General features: G+C 39.9%; 1 protein-coding gene across 1 annotated transcript in view; it reads left to right on the top strand.

Annotated features, from left to right (window-relative positions):
- The first annotated feature begins 9,817 nt into the window (after positions 1-9,817).
- CFAP47 (cilia and flagella associated protein 47) overlaps positions 9,818-22,415 on the top strand; it is a 342,945-nt gene continuing 330,347 nt past the window's right edge. Inside the window, 7 exon segments of the mRNA XM_027782493.2 lie at positions 9,818-9,979; positions 14,421-14,572; positions 16,864-16,979; positions 19,016-19,154; positions 21,212-21,293; positions 21,295-21,441; positions 22,097-22,257. Of these exon segments, the coding sequence (XP_027638294.2) occupies positions 9,818-9,979; positions 14,421-14,572; positions 16,864-16,979; positions 19,016-19,154; positions 21,212-21,293; positions 21,295-21,441; positions 22,097-22,257 (959 nt within the window).

Genomic DNA, 22,415 nt, shown 5'->3' with positions numbered 1-22,415 from the left:
AGGCTTTACTAAAGTCTAGGTAGACAACATCTGCAGCTTTTTTGTCATACTCTAAAGTGGGTCACCTTGTCACAGAAGAAGATCATGTTTATCAAGCAGGACCTGCCTTTCATAAACCCCTGCTGGCTGGGCCTGATCCCCTGGTTGTTGTGCACGTGCCACATGATGGCACTCAGGATGACCTGCTCCATAACTTTCCATGGCACCAAGGTCAGGCTGACAGGCCTGTAGGCTGACAGGCCTGTAGTTCCCCAGATCCTCCTTCCAGCCCTTCTTGTAGATGGGTGTCACATTTTCTAACTTCCAGTCAACTGGGTCATCCCTGGTTAGCCAGTACTGCTGAAAAATGATTGTGAGTGGCTCCATGAGCACTTCCTTCAGTTCCCTCAGTACCCTTGGGTGGATCCCATCTGGCCCCATAGACCTGTGTGTGCCTAAGTGGTGCAGCAGGTCGCTAACCATTTCCCCTTGGATTATGGGGTCTTCATTCTGCTCCCTGTCCCCGTCTTCCCCCATCGGGGGGCTGGGTACCCTGAGAATAGCTGGTCTTAGTATTAAAAACTGAGGCATTAAGTACCTCAGCCTTTCCCTCAGCCTTTGTCACTATGTTTTCCCTCTCATCCAATAAAGGATGGAGATTCTCCTTAGCCCTCCTGTCATTGATGTATTTATAGAAACATTTCTTTACTGTCTTTTGCAGCAGTAGCCAGATTAAGTTCTAGTTGAGCTTTGGCCCTTCTGATTTTCTCTCTGCATAACCTCATGACAACTTTGTAGTCCTCCTGAGTTTCCTGCCCCTTCTTCAGAAGGTCATAAACTCTCCTTTTTTCCCTGAGTTCCAGCCAAAGTGCTCTGTTCAGCCAGGACAGTCTTCTATCCCACCAGCTCATCTTTTGCACATGGGGATTGCCTGCTTCTCCGCCTTGAGCATTTCCTTCTTGCAGAATGTCCAGCCTTCCTGGACTCCTTTGCCCTTCAGGACTGCCTCCCAAAGGACTCTGTCAACCAGGCTCCTCAACAGGCCAAAGTCTGCCCTCTGGAAGTCCAAGGTAGTGGTTCTGCTGACACCCCTCCCTACTTCTCCAAGAATCAAAAACTCTTGTAATTTTGTGATTGCTGTGCCCAAAACAGCCTCCAACTGTCACATCACCCACAAGTCCTTCCCTGTCCATAGACGACAGGTCCAGCAGGCACCTTCCCTAGCTGGCTCACTCCCCAGCTGTGTCATGAAGTTATCTTCCACACACTCCAGGAACCTCCTGGGCTCTTTCCTCTCTGCTGTATTGTATTTCCAGCAGACGTCTGGTAAGTTGAAGTCCCCCATGAGAACAAAGACTAGCAATAGTAATTTCAGGAATGTGGATTCCTCTTCAGTTAATAGAAAGTAGTAAGTACTGAAAAAATGAGCTCTCAAAAGTTCCCCAAACTATTAGCTCTGTGTCAATAGCCTTCAAGACTGGTAATACTGGTGACCTCTATTCCCACTGGGTAATTGCTTTTATTATGCATTGCTTGTTTCTGTTCTTGTCTTACAGCACTGATGTATGTAATTTTGTTGCATACTATATAGATGTTTAATGAAATTGCTGAAAAAAGTGTACCGCTGAGTTAAAAAAATAGTGTCAGTTCTTGAGTTTCAATGAGTGTCTTACCTGCAAACCTGCCTTCCCCTGACCCTGACCAGCACATTAAATATTTTTCATAGGTCTAGGAAAAATTAGAAAGAGCAAAATGCCTGTCAGATTTAGCGTAAAGTACAAACATATCTAATACTGCCATAATGAATAGAGAGCCTACATCTGTAGCTGATAATTTAGGCCACATGATGGCAGGTGAAATGAAGTGTAGAAAAGGTGAAAGTACTGCATGTTGAAAGGAGGAGCTGAAGACCTGTGGAAATTCTATGTTGATATGACCAGTCAGAAAGAGAAATAGATGTCAGTGAGCAGAAATCAATTCAATGTCTGTTTTATGCAATTTATCAATACTGACAGGCCACTAAACTGCATTAAGAAAAGCATCTACAGATCGATTTACAGGTAGATTGGACAATTTAAAAATAGCAGGTAACTAGAAAAGGGGAAAAAATAGCATGGAGAAACCATCAACTGAATAAAAAAAATATAAACACAGAACTAAGCTGAAAAAGAAATATTATGATAGAGATATATAAAATAATCAATGGAATAGTGAAGGTCAGTTGAGTGTCTATGTTTCTCCTTTTTGCCTAGTGTGGAATGAAATGCTAAAAGAGCAATCTGAAAAAAAATCAGTGTAAAATTCATAAAATAAAGCATATGTTGACACAATGTATCATTAACTTACAGAGTAGCATGAATTCCCTAGACTACATATCTTCTATACTCTGCAAGATACATTCTATCCTAATTCCCATTTAATGGAATTCTGAAGCTTTGCTATTGATCTTCAAGGCCATCATTGGATAAGGACCCAATGGGTATCCTTTCATCTGTAATTTACGAAGACAAATGAGCTTTCGTAGTGTAATGCAACAAGCTATGATGATCATGAGGACTAGGGATAGTATTTTCAGGCAAAATGGATTGATAATGCAGCGAGTAGCCATAGAGTACTATACTGAACCACGGTCTGATAGCATTTAAAGTAAATAGACGTATCTGTTTGGTAATGGTTTCCAACTCTAACTGAAGTCAAGGTAATAAAAACATCAAGCAGTTCAGAAGGCTGAATACCTAAAAAGCTGAAAACCAGGGAGTGATCTGATACTCCAAACAATCACAATGCAAATTTAATTTATCTTACTAAGTGCTTTGACTCTAAGGAAGTAAGTTGGATAAACTTTGTAAAAAATGTAAAAGGAACATGTATAATAAAAATACAACTGCACCACAAAATTATTAGGCAGTAATTTTCAGCCTTCTGGCAAAAGGAAATAAATTCACTAATATCTGACCATGCTCCTCAATAATTTTATCATTACTTCCTAATAAAAGATTCTTGAAATTGTTTGAGTAACTGGATAGCAGGAGACCTGCATAAAGTCAATGTGATATATGGAATTCTATTTTTAATACCTGTGTAAGGGGAGAGGGATGATCATCCTCTGGAGGTACTTATCTCACTCCTAACCATAGTGAAAGCTTACACTAGACATTGATTTTGTATCAGCGAAGTGTGGCAAGATGAATCCCACCATTAGTTGTTTTAGGAAATCACATCTTAGTTGTGTATAAGCGGAAATCTAATATTGATTCATTGATGCCAACAGCTGTTGACATTTTGATATCAGCCTGGAAAATCTACTGCTTGCTCTGGTTCAACATGGTAAATATAATGATCTTATGGGAGTCTTTAAAAGCCACAGACAGCTGTTAAAGAGCCCCTGATTTATATGAGAGATTCTCAGAACTATGCCTTATCTGAATTCCCAGTTACCTATATACATGCAGTTTCTCCATAGTTCTGTTTTGATCAGAGATGATCTGCCTAGTTCAGAAACATACATCTTTATCATGTTTCTCAGTGCAATTCAATGATTTTTCTTTCTACCCAGAAATTTTCATATTTGTCTAATACATTAAATATGTGAGTGGATATGGATGCTTTTAGAGTTACTAAATTTTCTGTGAATGGGTGTTTTCACACATTGTGACTGTGTTGTGGTTTAACCCTGGCCAGCAAACCAAGCACCACGCAGCCACCTGCTCACTCCCCCTCACCCAGAGGGATGGGGAGGAGAATCGGAAAGGAATGTAAAACTCAAGGGTTGAGATAAGAACAATTTAATAAGTAAAGCAAAAGCCGCACATGCAAGCCATACAAGCAAGGAATTCATTCATCACTTCCCAGGGGCAGGCAGGTGTTCAGCCATCCCCAGGGAAGCCAAGCTGCATCACGCAGAACAGTTACTCAGGAAGACAAATGCCATAATGCCAAATGTCCCCACCTTCCTTCTTCCCCCAGTTTATATACTCAGCATGACGTCCCATGGTATGGAATATCCCTTTGGCTAGTTTGGATACTGTCACCTGTCCTGGCTGTGTCCCCCCCCGATTTCCCGTGCCTCTCCAGCCCTCTGGCTGGCAGGGCCCAGGGAACTGAAAAGTCCTTGATTTAGTATAAACATCACCCAGCAACAACTAAAACCATCAGTGTCCTATCTACATTGTTCTCACACCAAATCCAAAACAGCACTGCACCAGCTACTAACAAGAAAATTGACTCTATCCCAGCTGAAACCAGGCCAGACTGAAAAAGGTACCAGATGCAGAAAGCATTTCCACTGGAGCATACTGCAGAAAACAAAGGGCACATTTGTACTTTGGTGCTGAAATCTTTGTGTGAACTTGTAAGACCAAAATGTTCAGCTCAGCACTGTGTCCAACAGAGTCCCCAAATCAGTATTGTCATGTTACAGCAGTACTACAACTTCCCTGCTAGTCAGGCTATTTAGCTAAACTGAGGATTACACTGATAAAATAAAACTCTGCTTCTGCTCTATAGATACATACAATAGCCCAGCGTGTGGCTCTTGGAGCCCTAAGCCATATTGCCAAATAATGGAAACTGTATGTATTTACGATACAGGTTTTTAATTTACCAATTTCTACAGAGTCTCTCTAAAAAGAAAGTAAAGGGAAGGCATTTGTGACTGCCTTGTCTGACTGGCAATCTGTCATTCACTTTTTTTGATAATTTTGGTCCCACTCCTTTGAACCCAATCTAAGAAGGAAGGACACCTCAGAGATTGGTAATTCTTACACGTCTTGTGAAGACTGATGGTTTCATTGAGCAAAAAAACCCAATAAAACCTTCATTAGTTCTGCTTCTCACAGAATGCTTTGTTTAGTGAAGAGACCTTTAGAGCGAATTAGGGCCCAAATCTGTCATTTTGAACATTCTCGTTTTCCATTAAACAGAGCAATTTGCAAGATTAAATGCAAAGGAATGCATCTTATTAGTCATCATTATTTGGACTTTGTCTGTTTCTGACTCCTAAAAGCTGATATAAAAACACTCACACTTTATTCATTTTACCAGTGAATGGCCCTATTTCCTTCTAGTACATTCTAAATTTACCTTCTCCTCCTCAAGTAGAATAAATAGGTCAGAATTCACAGTTCAATTCACAGTTCCTCTGGATCCAGATTCCAGTAATGAAGTGCAGTATGAGTGGCAGTTTGTTCAAATTAGTTTAATTATTTCAGGTATCACTGTCATTTCTTGTTGCTGAATTACTGTCAAATAAACTACCCTTATGATAATTTTAACTGCCCCTTTTTCTAACCTCTTGAAATCTGAAGGGATTTGTCTGTGTTTCTAGACATTCCTGGATGAGTGAGAGCTACTTCTAATCTAATAGATGACTCGGTCAGTGCACAAGCATCTTTGACCCACATTTAGAACATGGGCAGATAGGACCAGTGTCTCAGGTCTTGCTGTTTTCTAGTACATGTTTTCTAATAATGTTTTCCCCTGACCAGCAAGAGAAAGCAGACTGGTGATGGCTTTCTGATTCTGCATCTCATTTTATACTGGCTATTGCCCCAGGATAGATCTGAACAAGGTGGGGGCCATTTCATTTTAAACAAATTACCCTTGTCTATTACATGGAAAGAACTAACAATGCTATCCCAGTTTTCTGCCTGGAACCTGGGAGGACAGTCAGATCAGTGGATAGTCAAGTTTCAGGTCTGGAAAATCTGGTTTATAACAATTGGAAGTGTCTCACATATTGAGATGTGGTAGAGATTTATATGTTTATACTCTTTACTCTGATGACTGTAATATAATTTTGAGAAGTTTGCTGTGAAGCTTTATTATTCATCATCTGATACTGCTAAGGTGAAAGCAATGTGAATTGTACAGCTTACTGCACTGTAAAATGTCATGAATTTCTGCAGAAGTAAAATCATTCTTAATGTGATCATATGATTTAGTGATAAAGGAGAAAGAATACATATAATTCATACCCTAGCACTAGTTATAAAGGATTCTGTCATCAAAACAAAGTATGCCTGTTCCTTTACAATAGTTTTCACTTTGGGGATGATTATTAGGTGACTAATAAAATTTTTTTATGAAGCCAGCATAAGTTGAGGAAAAGAAGGAGCAGAGTCCCATTATCTAATGTTGTTTCATAATGAGATATCATAATGATGGCAATAGTAAGCATTTGAATATAATGGTCTGCAGAAAAGGAAGAAAGCCTAGCCAAACTATTTCAGAGAGATCATGATTCTTTTAATGCGGAATGTGGCTCTTCTATACACAAGCTAAATTAGTTAAAATTTATATTAAAAAAAATAGTTAAATTGATAAAAATTTTGTATGGACATATCTACATCAAATCAAGTGAAAATAGGACAATATTCTTCGCTACTACATCTTTTATGACAGACTTGATTTTTAAAGATTTCTCTCTCTGCTGCTTGCTCCAGCTGACACTCACAAAGTTACCACCCTGTCAATAGCACTGGTTCAACTGTTCATGAAATAGTGCTCTAAACTGAAGCTGAGAAATTATCTTGCTTAAAGACAGCCCTCCTCTAATGACACCAAAATGGAGATGCATGTATGAGTGCTTTTACCTCGGACTGTTTCACAGGTCAGGTTTATTGTACAGCCCCAGATGGAACTCAGCCAGCAGAATGAAGGCTAGTACCCTGACTGAGAGGAATGTAGGACAACAGGAAGGTGAGGAGGAGTAGAGAAGGCAGGGACCTTCTGAGGATCATCTTGTACTCCAGCAAGGTCTGATCTGAAATAAAATATCATAAGCAATTCTTGTTTCTAATAGTTTTGCTAAAAATATTAAATGTTTGTATTGGGTTTGTGTGGCAAGGTTTTGGTAGCAGCGGGCGCTACAGAGGTGGCTTCTCTGAGGAGCTGCTAGAAGCTTTCCCCCATGTCCGATGGAGCCAGTGCCAGCCGGCTCCAAGACAGACCCGCTGCTGGCCAAGGCCGAGCCCATCAAGTGACAGTGGCAGCACCTCTGGGATAACATATTTAAGAAGAGGAAAAGGTTACTGCACAACAGCAATTGCAAGGGAAGAGAGGAGTGAGAATATGTGAGAGCAACAGCTCTGCAGACACCCAGGTCAGTGAAGGAGAAGCAGGAGGTGCTCCAGGTGCCAGGGCAGAGGTTCTGCTGCAGCCCGTGGTGAAGACCATGGTGAGGCAGGCTGTCCCCCTGCAGCCCGTGTTGGTTAGCGGTGGAGCAGATACCCACCTGCAGCCCGTGGAGGATCCCATGCTGGAGCCCAAAGGAGGCTGTGACCCTGGGGGAAACCTGCACTGGGACAGGCCCCTGGCAGGACCTGTGGCCCTGTGGAGAGAGAAGCCTGCGCTGGAGCAGGTTTGCTGGCAGGGCTTGTGCCCCCTGGGTGGCCCAGGCTGGAGCAGTCTGTCCTGAAGGACTGCACCCTGGGGAAGGGATCCACATTGGAGCAGTTCATGAAGAATTGTCTCCTGTGTGAAGGACTCACTTTGGAAAAGTTCATGGAGGACTGCTTCCTGTGTGAGGGACATGATGCTGGAGCAGGGGAAGAGTGTGAGAAGTCCTCCCCTTGAGGAGGAAGGAGCAGCAGAAACAAAGTGTGATGAACTGACCAAAACCTCCATTCCCCATGGCCCTCTGCATTGCTCAGGGGGAGAAGGAGAATTTTCCAAGAGAAAACTGAGAGTAAAGTTGAGCCTGGGAAGAAGGGAGGGGTGGGGGGGAAGGTGGTTTTTTTTATCCTCCTCTGATTTGATTAGTAAAAAATTAAGCTGGTTTTCCCAAGCTGAGTCTGTTTTGCCCATGACAGTAATTGTTGAGTGATCTCTCCTTGTCCTTACCTTGACCCATAAGTCTTTCATTGTATTTTCTCTGCCTCTGTTCAGCTGAGGAGGGGTAGTAATAAAGCGGCTCTGGTGGGCATCTAGTGTCCAGCCAGGGTCAACCCACCACAATGTTGCTACAGTTCTCAGTAGAATGGAAAAAAAGTTTGTGACTAACTACTTGGCTGTGAAATAGTATATAACAAGTGGCGTATTTGACATTTTCTCTGATCTAGTTAGTTCACTTTTAGAATTTATTTCCAAGTACTGGTATGTGTGATCAGAAAGATAGAGCATTTCAACGTTACTGTAATGTGAAAACTGAGGAATAACCCAAACTGAGATAAACTAATGATCCTGTGACTTTTTGGCACCAACTGTATAAAGTCTCAAAGTTTTCTCTTTCTTCGGGTTTCTTAGGTCTGATCTTGTGTCCCTTGACTTTCCTCTAGAATTCATTCAAGGATCAGAGAAACTACATAGGAGTGTTCTCTGTTCTCTAGTGAAAAAAGCAGAGGGAGTTTAATTCTTTGATAAGGTAATCTTTCAATTTTTTCTTCTTTTTTTTTGGGGGGGTATCAGTTAAGTGCAATTATGTTACCACAAAACAAATTCAAGTAGTCTTTGTAGAGAAGTCCTTTCATATACATGGATTTTACCCTTAGTGCTTGCAATGTTGTATTGCCAGCCATTCTTCAGTAATATGCAGATGGGTAGCTATCATTTGAATTTTTAAGAGGAACAAAAAGACCTGTTATCATCCTTTTCCAGCAACAAAAACAAAGGCTCTCATCTCTCCTTGCTCCCTCTAGGTTTCTTGACCGCTAAAAATAGTTTTTTGCCCTTTTTGTACTTTGTAGTTCTTCTGACCTATGCCATCCATATTTGCTGCTTCTCACATTTGACTTTTAAAATAGAAATAATTTGATTCCTCACACACTTTCAAGGGATGAAGTAATCCAAGGCAAAACATTTAGGGTTAATAAAACCCGATGTTGGAGGTCCTGTGTGCATGCTGCATGTGCTGTTCCCCCTCCTTGCTTCTGCTGCTTTGAAGCAAAGCACAACATCGGCCATTACCCTCCAAGTCTGCCTAAGTGCTGGATTCTTGTCAACTTTATTTTACCACTTAAAATACAGCGTGGAAAGGCATAGTGTTACAGAACAGGAACACATCTTTCACCACTCAGCAAATGCATGCAACGAATGACTAGTGTGGTCACTGGCATGGCAGACACTGACCTTCCCACCAACAAACAGGTGTGTTAGAGCTGATCTTTGGTTCTACGTAGACCATGTCTGTGATTAACATGCATGGCCAGTGGAGAAATCAGGCCACTTTAATTTCAATTTAATCCATTTTACTCTAAGAAACCCAGGGCAGGAAGAGCATCCATCGGCGTTACCCTTTGCTGTCCTGGGGACACAGCAGGGAAACACCTCAGGGGAGCAAGAGGGGCCCTGCTGGTTGTGCCTGGCCTTGGGCCCCACGGGGGCCTTCCGCTCGGGTATCTCTTTACCGGTAAACACAGGCCAGGTTGATGTGGCCATTTTGGTACAGTTCCAAAAAACACCGGGGCTGGAGCTTTTGCTTCCTTCCAGCGCCCGACCTGCTGCCCACGACGCGGCAGCTCCCCGCCTACTGCCTGCCGGGGCCCCCTGCACCTGCCGGGACGGCAGTGTGTGTAGGAAGGGCGGGCTCGGGCTGTGCGCCAGGGGGACACCACAAGGGAACGACACAGCTTTGGGCTAAAGATCCCTTCCTTTGGGCAACGACACCGCGACGCCGGGACCCCGCCAGCTCTGCGGTCCCGGCCAGGCCGAGCCGAGCCGAGCCGAGCCGAGCCGAGCCGAGCCGAGCCGAGCCGTTCGCCCCGCCCCGCCTCTACGCCGTTTCTTCTCTTCTGATTGGTGAGTTTAGAAGCGCCGCTCCTTTGCTCCCAATCAGCGCCCAGCGTCCGTTACTAAGCGATCGTTTCCAGGCCGCGCTGGCTGCCCCAGCGAGGTGGCGGCCATGGCGGGCGGGTGGCGGGACGTGGCCGGGGTGCGCATCGCCCCGGCTGAGCTGTGCTTCAGGGACGCGGTGCTGGGGGGCTGCTACCGCGCCGCGCTCAGCGTCCAGAACCTGCGGGTGGAGAGCTGTCATCTCCAGCTGCTGCCGCCGCACCGGCCCCAGGTGAGGGGTGGCCGGGGGGGAAGCAGCCGGGAGTATCTGCCCCCTCACGGTCTCTGGCCTGGGCGGGCGTAACGTTGTCGAGGTCTGCCACTCTCTGCAACTTAGCTCCGTGTTTGTTTGTACAGCACCCCCCACCCCTCCTACGTGTGTGAATAGCAGTAGGGCCTGACGAGAACGCCATGTCCTGGGTCCCACAGGTCTGTATCCTTCCCTCCCGAGCTTGCCGTGAGGCACTGGTACGCAGTGCACTCACTTTGCACCTGCCAGCCCCCCCCGAGGTGCAGAACATTGCCAGAGGAAAAGTACATCTCGAGGCCCCACTTCTGTTTTCTACAGTTTTGTACGGGGACGTCTGCTCCCAGGTTTGCCCAGCTGGGTTTGTCCTGTGTAAGAGGCTGCTTGGGCAGGTGTAAATGCTTGTCTGTGTTCAGCTACTGCAAATGAAAAATGCTACCATGGATGCCTGAGCAGTTTATGAGACTGACTGACTGGAAATTGGCAGTGAATTCGAAATTATTTTAAAATTAGTTGAATAACTGGGTAAACTGGAAAGGATAAGAGGCAATTCTTAGAGCTGAAGTTACCTGGATTGCTTCATGTGTGACAGTTCTGGAGGAAGGATTCAGTTATGATTTATTGTTTTCGTGTGAGAATGTGTAAGTGTCATTTGTATGATACTTGAAAAATATTTCCATATAGAATTTCAAATGAGGCTGCTCATTTGAAGCCTGTAAGTCAAAATGAAATGAACTACAGCCTTCCCTAGCCCTATATTTTCATGAGGTCATGAGCAATTTGGAGACATACCTTGTTTGTTGAATCCATAATTTCAGTAGAAGTAAATGAGCTTTCTCATATGTCTTACTACACCAAGTCCCATAGAATGGTTTGGGTTGGAAGGGACTTTAAAGATCATCTAGTTTCAGCCCACCTGCCATGGGCAGGGACACCTTCCACCCGACCAGGCTGTTCAAAGCCCCATCCAGCTTGGCCTTGATCACTGCCAGGATGGGGCATCCATAGCTTCTCTGGGCAGCCTGTGCCAGTGCCTCATCACTCTCACTGTAAAGAATTTCTTCCTAAATCAATCCTCTTCCAGTTTAAACCATTCCCCCTTGTCCTATGATACATGCCCTTGTAAAAACTCCCTTTCCAGCTTTCTTGTAGACCCCTTTAGGCACTGGAAGGCTGCTCTAAGGTCTGTGTGGACCCTTCTCCAGGCTGAACAACCCCACCTCTCTCAGCCTGTCTTCGTAGGAGAGGTGCTGCAGCCCTCTGAGCATCTTCCTGGCCCTCCTCTGGACTCACTGCAACAGGTCCGTGTCCTTTTGATGTTAGGAGCCCCACAGCTGAACGCAGTAGTCCAAGTGGGAGTCTCACAAGAGCAGAGCAGAGGGGGAGAATCCCTTCCCTCAACCTGCTGGCCACGCTTCTTTTGATGCAGCCCAGGATTTGGTTGTCTTTCTGGAGTGCAGGCGCACATTGTCAGGCTGTATTGAGCTTCTGATCCACCAACACCCCCAAGTCTTTCTGCAGGGGGTTGCTCTCAATTCATTCTCTGCCCAGCCGGTATTTGTGCTTGGGATTCCCTTGGCTCTGATGCAGGACCTTGCAACTTGGCCTTGTTGAACGTAATGAGGTTTGCTCAGGCCCACCTCTAAAGCCTGTCAGGGTCCATCTGGATGAGATCCCTTCCCTTCAGCATGTTTGCTGCACCACCCAGCTTGGTGTTGTCAGCAAACTTGCTGAGGGTGCACCTAGTCGCAGTGTCACCAGCAAAGATGTTGAACATCACTAGTCCCATAGATACCCCTGAGGAATGTCACTTGTCAGCAGTCTCCTCTTGGACATTGAGCCATTGACTGGAGCTCTGAGTGCGACCATCCAGCCAGTTCCTTATGTGCCGAGTGCTCCATCTGTCAAATCCATATGTCTCCAGTTTAGAGACAAGGACGTTGTGCAGCTTTGCAGAAGTCCAAGTAGATGACATCGGTTGCTCTTCCCTCATCTGCCAGTGCTGTAACCCCCTTGCTGGTGACAAATCATGCTTAGCCTTAGTGACTGGCTTTGCGCTTTCCAGAAATTTTAGCCCTCAAGAGGCTCATGAGTTCCTTGTTACTTCAGGAGCATTTTGTAGAAACAGGTCACTTTGCTATGGTGTGAACACCAAATTTATGAAGTATTCCAGATCAACTGAAGGGCACAAATTTTTAAATTTTTTTTTGCTTTCATTTGATAGGGCTGTTTGATAGCTCTGTAACATCATTTCTGTTTTGTATTCTAAGTCTTCTGAGTGGAGTGGTCCATTTGTGGTGCTTGTTTTTGGAGAGCTTTCTCAGAAAGGAGACTTTTACAACCTTTTCTCAAGGTAGTGTGGTTACTATTAATAGCATCTGATTTGTTCTGGAAAAATTACTGCATAGCCAGACTTTTTAAAGGGAAGTGCATCTCTAAATTCTAATCAGTTTAGCCCTTGACTTGTAACCTATGTGGGTCCAGCAAAACCCAGCTGTGGTTAGTATTTTTATATTGGTCTTTCATCTAGCTAATTTATTTTCTATTAATTACATCACAATTGGCATCAAAGGGTTGAACTGGCATTGGTGGTTGAACCGAAGCTGATGTTGCTTTGTGTTCACAGCACAAATACATTCCAGGGTAGTCATCAAAATGATTGTCAGACAATTGAAGTACCTTGGATAATTTCACTTTCTGAGTAGTCAGCCTTTCTTTTTGAGGGCATTTTATCCCCCTGCTAAAATTTGCTAATTTGCATTATGTAGACAGCTTGATTTTTGTTACAATGTAACTGAATACTTGTGGAATGAGCTGGAAACGGTCCAGGGTGCTTAATTTGGTAGGGCAGTGCTTTTTCTGTTTTATTAGTTTTCATCAGCCTTATTTTTTCATGTGTTCCAGAATCAGGAAGGCTTTTAGAACATTTTAGATTTTAGAACAGGGGAAAGGTTAATCATAAATTATGAGTTTTTACCTTTGTATCTTATGCCTTTTTGCTGAGTATTTTAATGCTATTCTGTGTGAGACAACCAATATGACAGTTTCTACCAATATGACAAGATTCTACTTCACATGCTCAGTTTCAGAAAGGTCTGTTGTGCTGCCCTTTCTCACTTCCAGACTTTATGCTGCTATCTGTGATTGCATGGCTTTGAAGTGTATGACTCATCTGTAAATTTTCTGAAGCATTACATTCATAGAGTACAAGAACTGAAAAATAACCTTCCTTGAGTTGTCATAGTGCATGGCAAAGAAATGCCTTTCAAGGAATGAAGCTGACAAAGCATTTTTCTATAGGTCTCATTAAAAGTTCATAGTACAATGTATTTCCCTTGTATAGAATGAATATACTTGACTGTTTAATTCTCTTTAGAGAATTCTTTTACACACTTCAATATTAAAACATGGCTACTCCTAAATTAAGCCCATGATCAAGATGCACATAGCAAATTTCCTTTAGGTGAGTGTTTATACTGCTAGGAAAATTTTAAAGGAATAAAGGTGGTGCTCAGACAATAGAATCAACCAGTAGTAAATGATATGTTTGCATATTTCAAACATAAATCGGAACAGAAAACTTAAAGAATACTGGGATGACTCTTTCAGAAGCAAACGTTAATGAAATTGGACATACGGAGCAGAAACCTATTCTGCATAGAGAGATGTGAATTTTATGGAGACCTGAAACACCAGAGAAGCTCTAGACCTTGCTGTGAGGCTTTCCTAGGAATGTAGGAACTTCTGGATTTCCCACTTTGTGCTAGTAGGTTACCTGTGTATTCTGTTCAAGGAAAGATGTGCAGCGTGTGTTGGATATAAGCATATGCTTACAGTCAGCAACAAATCCAGAATTACCTTTTGAGAGAGGAAAAAGCTGCTTACTGTTAGCTGCTTCTGCTTTTTTCTTTCATATGACCCCCAAAATTTGATGTGCCATGGGGCCTTTCCAGCAGATTTTCAATGTACAGTAAGACTTTCTGTTGATGTCAGCTGAATGTTGGTCAGACAGAGGGAAAACTCTTAGGCTATCCCCTCTTTTTGCTGCTTTGGACTGAGATTTAATCTTTGTTACTTTCTCAGGGACTAAAAGATTCTGCACTGAGTAGTAGCTGACTTAATTTTGTGTTGCTTCAGAAGGTTTGTTGCAACAGTAGGAAAAGCTAGAGCTCTCTTGGAAAGTCTAGAAATGATACTTTACTAAACCAACTCTGCTGTGCAATTTGATGGGTTAGTAGTATTCATTCTATATTCCTGTTTTACTGTAAAAAGTCTACTTAAGTAAATGGGGAGAGATTCTATAACATTGACTGTGAATTTTAAATCAGTCTTTTTATTCTTCTGAAAATGAATCAGATGTATATATTTCTAAATCTAAAAATTTTTAAAAATTTAAAACAATATTTATGTTTTTTTTAAATTGCAGTTTAAATTGATTGTGGAAAATCCAGAAAAACCTGTTGCATGTGGACTTCAACTTACAGCTTTTGTGGAATATTATCCTGAGAGTGAAGAAGATGTTCAAGATAAACTACTGCTTTTAATAGAAGATGACACAGTTGATATCCCCCTGCTTGGGTATGAGGCTGAAAAGTTCATATGATGCTGTTACTATTTGGTGGAAAGTTTGCTGATGCATGTCACATATGCTATGTAGTTAAACTGTCACTTGTATTGAAAACAAATAGTAAGTTTCCTTACAGAAGTGAGATTATATTTTATTTCATAACAGCACACGGGTTAATTGGGGTGATGTCCCTCTAAGATCCTAGAGATATTCTGGGTTTTTGTTTTTGCTTCATTCTAAATTGGTTGTGCTAACGCTGATAATTTCTAATTCCATATCAACATTAGACAGAAGTGTGAAAAGATTTAATCTTTTTTCCAGCAATTTGTGGCATTCCTTCAATCACATCTACTGTTCATTTTAAGATAATCTTTAGTCTGGGATGAGATTCACTGAGAGTGTAGGAAAGGTTAGTTTCCCATACAACATTAAACTGCAGTAACACTCCACTTCTTTTTGTAACCACATATTTGGTAAAATGTGCCACCAAGAGAATTTTATTTCTATTGTGTTTTAGTGACATATCACAGTTGTTTGGTTTGCAAGTAAAAAGCATCTGTTACATATTTGCCTGGCTCATGAGACTAGATCTTGTGGCTAATCGTATTAATTTGTGGCTCGTGTATTTGATATAAGTTTCAGAGACCAGACAACATTCTTAGCTTAATATCTACAACATCATGGACTTATGATGTGATCAGTAATACAAGTGTAATGATTTAATTATGTAAATATCTGATCGCCATAGAAAATACATATACTCAAGGTTTGGGAATGTTTCAAACAAGCTAGTTGTGGTTCACTTTTTGTTGTTGTTGTTTGGCTTATTTTTTTAAATGATTAAATGAAACTCTGCATCCAAACTCTTTTTTTGAAATATAATAATCAGGAAATATTTTTTTGCTTAAATATATACCAAGAAAACATTTGAAATTAGGTATTTCCAGGGGTAAATTCAATCTTCATAAAAAAACCCAGCCAAAACCAAACCAGCAAACCACACAAACACACCCAGTATTAAAAAAAAAACCAACAACCAAAACCATTTGACTTGACTATCTCCCTTTTTGCACAGATCCATATCTATTAGAATATTTCATTGCAGTTAGAATTTATGCTTGTTCCTGTCTGCTTAGGAAGTTATGTATTTGGATCTTGAGACATACTTGTTACGCACTTTTCTAACAAAGCCCTGGAAGAATATCTGAATACTTGGAATGTGAAGATTTACAATCTTTTCCAGTGTACTTTAATCTTGATAGCTGTTTCCTATTTTGGTGTTGGTGTTTGTTTTTTATTTATTGTATTTTATTGCTTTGTTGGGTTTTTTTTGCCACATCTTGCTGGTCTAGACAATCTCTTTCAATAATTTACTAATTTACTTTTTTTGTATCACCATAAATTATTTAAGAGAATTAAACCCAGTGTGTTGTTATTCCCCAAAGCAGCTTCTTTTGTTGCATTTGCTGATTCCAAAACCGTTTTTTTCCCTTTCTCCCTTTCCCTCCTCTTTTCCCCTTCCCTTATGCAAGATTATGTGGGCAGGATCTACCTAGCTTGGCCAAGGAGATTTGTTTGTCTTCTCTATTTAGTCTGCATGTAATGCAGATCATGAGATGCAATTTGTTCCTATTTATGGTTAAGAGGAGGTTGACTGCTGTACTGATGTAAAATTCCAATTGATTTCAAACAGTTTTATATGACATCAGAGGTGTCATTGTATTAGAGATTGGGGCCTTTAAAATACAAGTTGCCTGAAGTGAATCTGATCTTTTCATTATGGGTAAGCAGTACCCAATACAGTGACGCCATATACTGGCTTAGGCTCTTAAATAAATAATATAAATAACTTGTGTCATTATCCACTTCTGTTATAATCAGTTTTGTTGAAGCCACATAAAGTATCCATAAACCAAGATGACTGTAAATGGGAACTGGCATGCATGTTTTTTCTGCTTTTAGTTTAGACAGCTGCTGCTGAAATACAGTAAATGTTAAATTTGGTCTTACTTTGTGATGGAGCTAAAGACAGCTTTATTTAAAGTTCTTTGTACTATAATAAAGTGTTTAAAATTAAATAGAAATGTATACATTTGATTTTGACTAATTCTTACATTAATTAGTCATTAATATATGCTACACTGTGGTACACCATACTGCTGAAGTGAGTTGCATAAACATTGGTTGGAGAACTAGACGAAAAGGAGAGCTCTCTTCCATTGGAATGCTTAATCAAAGTTCTTTAAAAATGCAAAGGTATTTTCAAGTTTTGGGAAAATATAACCATGTCTTTTCTCTGCAGATTAAGTCCGTGCTGTTATCTGGAAATTGAGTCAGAGATTAATTTTGGTGCGGTGATTGCAAACAGTAAAATAATTAGTAAGGGGATTAGTATTACTAACCATGGATCATCTTCAGGTAAATATTTAGTATGTGTTAAATTATACAAATATTTTATTTTCTTGGAAAATGTAATTTTATGCAGGTTAACACTTTAGTGACCCAGTAGAAATTAACTGACGTTCTGGCTTATGCAGTTTATGAGTATTGTAGCTAAAGGTGTTATATAAACGGCCCATTGCTTCTGTAGGCGGTACTATGTTTCCGCTTATGGAAGAAAAATGAATTTAGAACACTGTCAGGTTTTAGGGGTTCTCTCTTTTTGAGTCCCATCTGAAAGATTTAAAAATAACAGTTGCTCACTGGCTTACTATGCCCAGTGTAAATAGTAGGAAATCATGTCTGCTCTTGCTTGTTGTCTTTGAGAGTCTGTGAACCCAATAGCTGTTTATTAAATATACAACTACAGACTCCCTGTATTTTCAGAGCTTAAGTCCTCAGGATGGGAATTGAACCATATTTGTTATCAGAAGACAATGAGAGGTCCTTTGCCTTGCTGCCATAGCTTTTTGAAATCATACAGCTTTCAAAACATGCAGCCTTCAGCTTCTGTGAGGGACCTTTCTAAGGAGTATAAGAAGCATTGGAGAATGGAGCATAAGAACACTTATATGATCTGAGTAACCTATTTAACTGCTTTTTCCATTGAACAAAGCTGCAGACACCTTTCTCCAGAATTAGGGTGGCAACTGTGCATGTTAAACAACAAATTTAAGGCAGTTAATTATTTTTGTTCCTTACTTGTACAGTTTATTGTATCACAAGGTATCTTCATTTGCATTAGGCCAAGGTTGTGAGAACATTTGCTTTATAGATTTCCACAAGGAATATTATACCAAGAGAAAATACACAATTTTAGAAACACAGAGTTGGTTTGCAATATTAAAAAAAACAAAAACAAAAACCCAAATGGCTGTCTAGTTAGAAGAGAATTTTTTTTCACCCCAAAAGTAAGGGAAAAGTAGTTTGTATTTTTTGTCTGGACAGCTCAACTTAAAGATGTAATATGTAGTTTACATAGTTGGCTCTTGTACATACTAACTTCTTACTTTGAGAAATTATGATTAGATAAAGAAAAGGAGATAACCTACTTTACATATGCATCTACAGCTAATTTGCATGATGTGAAATTACTCATGTTGCATGGGAACTGGTTGTATTATAAACTGTAGCATGATACATGGAGGCTGCATGATGGAGTTTTGCAGGACTGGACACATGTAAAATTAGAATGAAAGCGGTAGTTAGTGAAGAATGTATTGAGGGCAGACAAAGGAAGAGCTGCTGAAAGTGTGTTTCTGTAGACTGTAAATCATAATGCAGCAGGTCACACTAACAGGCAGTGTGTAAACTATGTCAACAGGAAGTGCTGCATGCTGGCCTGTGACTCAAGGATTGCATTTCACATGTCATCCCATACACAAAATGAGTCCGTTGTTCCTGCTTCTGATCTCATATCAGAGATTATCTATTGTCTGAGGTCAAACAGTGCATTTTTCCTACAACTTCTGCAATATTTTCTTCCTATCTACAATGTAATTACAGATAATTAATGCTGCTGGTTAAATGCACATTTAATAATTGTTTCACATTTAAAAAAAATATTTTTATAACCTCAAAATGTTCACTGTTCTCTTCTGCAATAAATTGTATTGTGTACATGCCAGCTCGTGAGAAGTATTGTTACCTGCAATATGCACCGAACTTTCTGGTTACGGTAGCTGCCTAGAGCTTTTTATGAAATAGCTCTCAACTTAGAAAATGTTACTTACAGCTACTTTATGATATAGTCACTTTTGCTTGGAATGTGAGTATATTTTTTGTTACAATCCAACTTGCAAAGTGGCATTTGACATGTGTGCAATATTTAAAGAAGCCCTAGAAATAATGATCTACTTTATGTTAGAACTAGTTTTGAAAAAGATTAACTGTGTCCTGTTTCCATAAGAAAATGTACTGCTTGTGAATATCTGCATTACAAATGTGTAATAGAGGAATATAAATCTACAACTTCATGTTGTGTGGCATTCTGTTTATTATTCTGTTTCTTTTAGGTACCTTTAAAATATCATATGATGGGGTTGTCCTGCTTAACATAGAACCTATCAGTGGAGTGGTAGAGCCGAAATCTATAAAGACAGTTAAAGTGGATATCTGCACAGATGTACCCAGAATCATCGAAGAAGTGATAAAGTGAGTGTATGACTGAAGAAATCCAGCTCTATAAATTACATTTGTGTCCATTATTAATTCTAGTCTTTATTATGGATGTTTATCTAAAAAGCTAAGCTCCTAGGTATCAGTTGCTATCCTCCACATTTATTTTTATTATATTAATTTGATAAATATATTATCTCCACAAAACAGTGATGCATAAATTGTGTACCTGGCTGTGTTATTAAAGGTCTTTTGTAAGTTGTAATGATATGGGATGTTTGCAGATCTCTGTATACAATTAAACAAGAGCTTTTCTATCTTTCACCTTTCTGCACATCCAGTGATCCTTACATTTTGTAGCTTCTGTGACTTTGCTATTTTTCTTTTGGCTCTATGTGCTTCAGGAGTCTTGGAAACATTATGATGTCCTTTTGTGTATCTTATTTTAAATGGACGGAATATATTTGCAACTACTAACTATTTAGAATAGACTATTTTTAAATGCCTACCTTGTGTCTCTTCAAATGGTGAATATAGACTTTTTAGGAAGTGCCATAATTTGGAAATGGACAGCAATCTGGAAAGTCCTTTTCAAATCCACTTTTCTTTTAATAGTGCATAGGGTGTGGTTGGGTTTTTTTCCCCTTTTTTGTGTGTGTGTGTTTCCAGTTTTTGTTTTTAAATTATTGAGTTATATGACTTAAAGTTCAGTTCTTTCTGTTCTTACTTTTTGTAGCCTGTTGGAAAAGGAAATCCAACAAAAGGAGAAAAATTCTGTTAGAATGACAAGGAAGACAATATCTGTATTTGCCTTTTACATGTTCCTTCGTACGTTTTCTTCAATTACTGAGTTTCAACTTTTTGGTTGCGAAGTGTCATGCTTTCTGCCTTTCCTTTGCTGTCCAGGCTACCACCACTGTTTTCTTCACCCCACCTTGGTTAAACGGCTACTGCCTCCTGCTGTCTAGTAGATAGTTTGCTTACTAAACTGAAAGAACGTAACCCTACAGAGGTCAGATTTCATCCTTCACCCATTTCCTGCCTTAAATTATACATATTCTTTCAGTGAATGTGGCATTTCTTAGTAGTCACTGCTGTGTCTTTTAGACTAAATGAAATCTTGTTTCCTTGTCAAGCCTTGCATAAATATATTAATATATGTGTATACAGGTGTGTATATTTGTATTTAAAAAAACCAGGGTAATATTGAAAGTCTTACAATGGATATTTGACAGGAATCTAACTTGGAGAAGTAGTACAGTTTTGGTGAAAACACCCTGTTTATTTCCATCTGCCTTCCCTAAGCATTTTGCTTCTATGTGCAAGCAAAATTCTTTTCAGTGGAATCTATTTTTATATATTTTTTTAAGAACTCTTTTCTGTCCTGGAGAATCCCATAATCATGTTTCAGAAGTTGAAAGATGATCTTTAGAAAGTTTGAGATCATCTCCCAGATCCTTTGTGTAGTTACATATCTGACTATTGAAAACAATTCTTATTTTTTTTCAGATCTATTCAGAGGCTATTCAAAAGGATAGCTGATTCTGTTAGAACAATAAGTTATATTACTTAATTTGTTTTGTGCAAAAAATAAAAATATGCTTTGTTCCAGTAGAATGCTAATAACAAAGATTTGTGCAATGTCTATATGACCCCTTCGTTTATGGTATCAAGATGAAGCATTCAGGCAGGAACAGCCGCAGTTCTTTTATGCTTCCTTCAGATGCCTAAGAGAAAATTACTAAATATGTGCCAAAATTGGTATCTATATACAAAGTTCTCTGGGCATCTCTGATTCTTTTGAGATGTCATTCCTATTGTTTCAAACATTAAAAAAGGGGAGAAACTCAAAAAGCTCCCCCAAACTCCACCATGTAATGTGTGATTCTCCCTAATTAGTGCTACTCCTGCTAGGTATCGCATTGTCAAGTACACTTTCTTCCCTCCTGGCCCTGCTTAGTTTACCTATGGAAAGTCAGTGGTTTATATGCTCTGATTTGGTTCAGTTTTGCATAGGTTCTAATATAAACCAAACTGATTATTTCTAACACTTTTCTACATTACGTGTTGCTGCTTGCTACTCCTGCTGACAGAGTGGAGTTGGAAAGTCGTGGCTGCACTGAAGTATGGATCAAAGCTGTTGTGGTTGAACAAGTTCTTAAAGTTCTAGGAGCAATCTTGTGGAAATGTAGTGGAATGCATTAACTTTGGACCAGTTTACTTTGGGTCTTCAAAGACTGAACAAGTAACTTTATACAATGAAAGTCCTGAGTGTATGGACTGGGTAGCAGTACTGGAAGACAATGCCATTGGAGAAGAGATGGTAAGAAACTTCTGCTTTTTATTTTATTTGAAAACTTGTTTTCATTTCTACTTTTGCATTTTTTGTTTCTCAACATTAATCTTCTAGTAGCATTTACTATGTCACACTATTTCCTGATCAGTAGGTTTTTTGAAACTTCTGTCCAACCAACAAATTTTTTACAATAGTTTAACCTTGGAATTAAGTTTTTTTCAGATATTTCTGTTTCATTGTGTAACATCTTAACTTTAACAATGTTAAGTATGTTCCCTAGATGTGGTTTGTTTTGTTTTGTTGGTTTGTTTGGTTTTTTTTTTTGAGAAGTTCTGCTTGAAATCATACTGGACTACTTATTATTTAGTAGAAGTTATCAAAATATATTTTGGTTTTCTGAAATGTTAGGCATCTGTGGTTTCATTTTTTTTTCTTGGACAGTGAAATCACCTGAGTGAGCATAATCTTTGAAAAAGGGAATTAAAAACATTGACATGAAATTGCTGTTTAAAAATCTCTTAATAAGCCATGTGATATGTAACTATGTCAATGCTATTACTGATGTTATGAATTCCTACTTGTTGGGAAAGATATGAAAATGTATGTGTAGGAAAAAACCCCACCAAACACAGAAGGGGAAGCAGAATAGGCTGAACTTTTCCACATTGTGATTATTTTTTAGGGGACAGATCTTCAGAGGAGTACAGATGCTGTTTTACAAGACCTAACCCTGAAAAATAGAACAAGAGATGTAGATGTTTCTACCTTGATCTTGTGCATTCCCAATCAAGGAACCTTGCTACCTTATGAGAAATCTTTGGTTACGTTGTGCTTTAGTCCAAAGTGAGTGGTTCAAATTAGACACACACATACAAGTTGATTGGTCTAAACTATTCTATAAAAAGCTGTGTTACAGGAAATAATTCTATGTTAATGAATATTTTTCTGCAAATATTTTTCTGAATGATTTCTTACATATTTATATGTGTTAAAAGAAATTG

Source organism: Falco peregrinus, chromosome 4 (genome assembly GCF_023634155.1).
Source record: "Falco peregrinus isolate bFalPer1 chromosome 4, bFalPer1.pri, whole genome shotgun sequence".
NCBI classification, from domain to species: Eukaryota; Metazoa; Chordata; class Aves; order Falconiformes; family Falconidae; genus Falco; species Falco peregrinus.
Note: the sequence above shows the minus strand (reverse complement) of the source record. Positions and strands in the feature narration are given on the sequence as shown.